The sequence below is a fragment of the Penaeus vannamei genome, chromosome 9 (assembly GCF_042767895.1).
Source record: "Penaeus vannamei isolate JL-2024 chromosome 9, ASM4276789v1, whole genome shotgun sequence".
NCBI classification, from domain to species: domain Eukaryota; kingdom Metazoa; phylum Arthropoda; class Malacostraca; order Decapoda; family Penaeidae; genus Penaeus; species Penaeus vannamei.
The window spans coordinates 29,092,294-29,097,293 of NC_091557.1; the positions used below are offsets into that span (position 1 = coordinate 29,092,294).

Below are 5,000 nucleotides of genomic sequence, written 5' to 3' on the forward strand. Positions count from 1 at the left end.
TCTTACACATGAACCCTGAAATAACTGTTTAATCCCATTTATAGTATTATCGTTGAAAATAACGTTTTTTTTTTACGCCGAGACAGAATCGACAGGAAAGGTCTGCAGTGGCACCGGAGGACCTGCGCTCGCGGCGGGCCAGACGGTCCACTACGCCGTCAAAGCCAAACTGGGTCGGAAGCAGCAGAAACTCCTTGGCCAAACTTGGACACCGGTCTTGGCCACATCGGGTAAGAGTTGCTTTTTTTTCATTTTTTTTTTAGTGACTGCTTCGTTTTATATATATATAGATACACACACACACACACACACACACACACACACACACACACACACACACACACACACACACACATATATATATATATATATATATATATGAACAATTTATCCTAAGGATCCGAAAGGATGATGGAGGGTATGGGGATAGTTTACACCGACGGGGCTTTACCAAACGTCTTGACTTTTTTTGCTTACGTACACAAACACACAAATGTGTATATTATTATACACAATATTATCATCTAACTAAAAGTCTAAGGTTAACTATACACCCTCCCATTACCTACTAATTAAAGATTAATAATCATTATGATGAACATAAAAAGAAACATAGGATGGATCGAGACAGTCAACCCCCCCCCATACCCCCTGGTATCTTTCTATTATTTACTTGCACATCGATCGTTCCCTTCCTTGATTTCCCTTTCATATACTTAAGTTTGATATAAGATCTATTCCTTGGTGCAGTCGGAACCGTCTCCTTCGACCAATTCCGCTCCTATATCCTCGGCCCAAAAAACAATTATAAATAAATATCTCCAAACGAGGCTGACGTCAAGGCGCGTGCCGTTGCCTCCTCATGGCAAAGTGATAACAGAAAGGTTTATTTTCTGTGTTGTGTTGCTGTCACTCATTCACAAATGTTTTAGCCCGTCGTTTGTGTTATTTGTAATGCTCTAACACGCATTACTCTCCGCTCTTTCCCTCAGCCCCTCCGCCCTCACCGACCTGTGCGCTCCTCGAGGGTGACCTGCCTGACGGATGCGTCGAAGTGGGATTCATAGGTTGGTATGCGGTGTTCATGTCAGGGTTTACAGGCAGCGAGGTTGGGCGTCGTAGGCTGGTTCCCTCACAGTCTGCGATTGGTAGCGTCTTTCCCCGTTGATTGGACTTTATCTACGAGCTTTCCTTGTGATTAGGCGATTGTAAAGTGACCGGTCCTCATGGGAAAGGATAAAGTACAGACCACCACACATGCGACTGGACGTCAAGGATTGCACTTCCGATTAGGCTCGTTGAAATGTTCAAACGTTTACTGTGCACTTCACCAAACATCTCTCTTAACTCCCACTCCCCCCTCCCTCCCTCCCTCTCTCTCTCTCTCTCTCTCTCTCTCTTTCTCTCCCTCTCCTTCCCTCCCTCCCTCTTCCTCTCTATCTCCCTCCCTCCCACTATCTCTCTCTCTTTCTCCCACTCCCTCCCTCCCCTCCTTTCGTCTCTCTCTCTCCCTCCCTCCCCCCTCTCTCTTCCCTCCCTCCTTCCCCCCTCCCTCTCTCTCTCCTTCTCCCTCTCCCTTTCCCAGATCCCTCTTCCCCCCCCCCTCTCTCTCTCTTTCTCCCTCTCCCATGTCCCTCTCACTCTCCCTCCCTCTCACTCTTTCTCTCTTTCTCCCTCCCCTTCTCTCTCTTCCTCTCACCCTCCCTCCGTCTCTCTCTCTTTTCCTCGTCCCCGTCCTTCCCTCTCTCTGTCTCTCCCTCTCTCCCTCCCTCGCTCCCTCCCTCCCTCCCTCCCTCCCTCCCTCCCTCCCTCTCTCTCTCTCGCACTCTCTCTCTCTCTCTCTCTCTCTCTCTCTCTCTCTCTCTCTCTCTCACTCTCTCTCTCTCTCGCCCTCTCCTCCTTTATTATGAGGTATCAAACGGCATCTTGTTGATCCAAATCACACGCCCTATGTACCGCCACGGTCCACCGAGTATAGGAACTTCCAGAGTGGAATGCTTAGCCACGCGAGAGCTCTCTACGATTTGTTATTTAGTAATTCGAATTTAGTAATCGAATTTTACTATGCGAATGATTGATCAACGACTTGCTCACTGCTCTCTTCCTCTCCCTCTCTCTTGCTCTCTCTCTCTCTCTCTCTCTCACCCTTTTTTTGCTCTCCCTCTCTCTTGCTCTCTCTCACTCTCTCTCTCTCACCCTTTCTTGCTCTCCCTCTCTCTTGCTCTCTCACCCTTTCTTGCTCTCTCTCTCTCTCTTGCTCTCTCTCCATCTCCCTCCTTCCCATTCTCTTGCTCTCTTCTCTCTGTCTCTGTCTCTGTCTCTCTCTCCCTATCTCCCTGTCTTTCCTCCTCTCCCTCTCCCAACCCAGACATACATATAAATTCAGTCACTACCCTGCATTTTCCCATTACAGACCAACCAGCGTTAAGATTAAGGTTAAGATTTTTTTTTTTATTTCTATCTATCATATGCTATGGTAAATGTCATTATGATAGTTATGATAGTAATTAACTTTAAATACTCATAAATGAGGGTGAATAATTTTACAAATGATTTTTTGTTTATATATATCATCTGATATGATATGTACCAATCGAGCGAATCGTCCTCAACTACCTTGTTCTAGACGTGTGCGAATAATTCTGCATATGGACGTTAATTTTTTTATTCTTTTATTTACTATTTATTATCATTATTATGTAAATCCTATATCCAGAGCCGGCTCCCATCATCCCCGGCGGAAACCCCGAACGTGGTTTCTACAAGCACACCGAGTCCAAAACCTCATCCTGGGAGCCTCTGGACGACGAGGCGCTCCGGGAGTTGGTCCAGAAAGGGTACTCTCTCATCTACAGGTAAGGGGCGCGGGTGGCGGGGGTTGGCGGACTGCTCCGAGGTGCTGCCCACTTGTTGTTTGTGTTTTGGTTTGACTTCTTGTTCTTTCTGGTCTGTTATAGTCTGTTCTCGCTCTCTGGCTCTGTCTGGTTGGCTCACTCTATCTCTGTCTCTCTCCCTCCCCCACACTCTCACCCTATCCACCCCTCTCTCTCTCTCTCTCTCGCTACCCTCCCCCCTCTCTTCCTCCCTCCCTACCCCCCTTTTTCTTTTCCCTCTCTCTCTCTCTATCTATCTATCGATATATCGATATATTATTTTTCTCCCTGATCGTCCTCTTGACTTAAAGCAAATATCACTTCTTTCTCTCTCTCTGCCAATGATGTTACAGGAACATCATTCTAGACTCCTTCGTGGACAGTGACATCAGTCCCGATATCCTGCAGAAGATCAGAGATGACTTCACTACCCTCAAGTCGAACAGGATGAAGGTAAGTAACCGCCTGTAAACGGGGGGGAGGGGGGGAGGATGAAAAGTTGCTTAAGAAATTGCCATGGCGTCACATAATGTTTGTTGGGCAACTTTACTCTCGCTCTTCCTGGGTATTCTAATGGACCAGGTGTAACGATCGATTACTTTAACGGTTGGTTTTGATTTTATTATGCGTTTAAGTACTTCAGTGTCTATATGTAATTTTGCCAGGGTATTACATTTTTACTGACTGATGCAAACACTGCAAGTTATAACAGTAAGTCAGTAAGAATAGAATACCCTGCTAAAAATATGTGTTTTAACTTGTAATTGCATCAAAGTCTGACATTCAGATATTATGTGGATACACGTTTCTCAACTAGGTGTCCGTGTATCAATGCGGCGATTGGGAGTCGTTGTACAAATGTCACTATTGTCTTGTTTTCTGTTTGCCAACATAAACAGGTTGGACGTATAAAACGGGTGCTTCATCAGGAATTCACATTAGTCAGAGAGCCCAGAGAGATTTAATCAGCATGGCGAGTACAAAAGGTTTGACACCTGGGTTGAACACCTCAGGGGCCATGGATCCCTAAACGGCCATTCTTAAGTGCTGCAACTGTGGTATCCGCGAGGGGGCGCTTCTCAAACTACCCCCCAAATTGTTATTATCAGCATACTCGAGTACATCTTCCAAACCTATGCTAGATTAATCTTCATTGGGGTCTGATTAAGGATCCGTCATACTTAAGTGAACACGTTGTGAGTTTGGCCACTTATGAATGACCTAATTAATGCTAATTATCACTTTTAGTCAGCATGTTGAGTACATCAGTGACACCTTTATAGAATATACTTTATGGGATGCTGATATTCTTGTGTCAGTTTTGTGGAAAAAGCCACTTAAGAAGAGGTCAAAGGTAGTGACCCGCCCAAACTCCGTCTTCCGGTACCTTTGAAATGACTGCTACTCCCTTACTACTTGGGGTACTGGGTCAAGATTGACTTCAAATGTAGATTTTAATGGGAGGAATAAGGATCACTTGTTTAATCATCCACTTGGATGGATTCATGGCAAAATATTAGTGCTCCATGTTAATTAATCAGTTATACATATGAAAAGTTTTTGCTGCTCACATGGTCTGTACGCAGATAATCACAACTTAAAACAGATGGATTCATGGCAAAATATTATCACTCCATGTTAGTTAATCAGTTATACCTATGAAATGTTTTTGTTGCTCACATGGTCTATTATAGTTTGATATCCCGTTTTGCATTTTTTACTTATAATTACACGCTGGAAAAACTAGGGGTTGAATTGAGACAATGATGGATTTCTTCAACTGTCTATTTCTCATCGTCCGACGGCTCATTTTCTTCGTCCGAGGATGCTGCCTCCATCTTTTCCTTATCTTCATCACCATCGTCATTCATTTCACCTTCGTCTGGGACAAGGGACTCGGGTAGCTGAGGGCCATCAAACCATACAGGTACATACGACCCGTCTTCGAACTCCCATCCATCACTTTTCTTCGGGTGCTGAACAATCTCCTGTCTATTGGCCTTTGACCACATCTTGGCAACAAACGATGCTCTCTGAATGTGAGTGATAACTTCTGCCTCACAAGGTGGTATCAAACTTCCATCCAGGCCTTTCAGTTTTGCTAATGGGTTACCTTACAGCCTCAAT

General features: G+C 44.9%; 1 protein-coding gene across 3 annotated transcripts in view; it reads left to right on the forward strand.

Moving 5' to 3' along the window:
• Positions 1–5,000, forward strand: part of LOC113825411 (uncharacterized) — a 35,194-nt gene that overhangs the window by 21,202 nt on the left and 8,992 nt on the right. For all 3 annotated transcript variants that reach the window (XM_070125513.1, XM_070125512.1, XM_070125514.1), the window contains exons 4-7: positions 87–230; positions 993–1,067; positions 2,717–2,855; positions 3,227–3,326. In XM_070125513.1, coding sequence (XP_069981614.1) covers positions 87–230; positions 993–1,067; positions 2,717–2,855; positions 3,227–3,326 — 458 coding nt within the window. The remainder of the gene's footprint in view (positions 1–86; positions 231–992; positions 1,068–2,716; positions 2,856–3,226; positions 3,327–5,000) is intronic.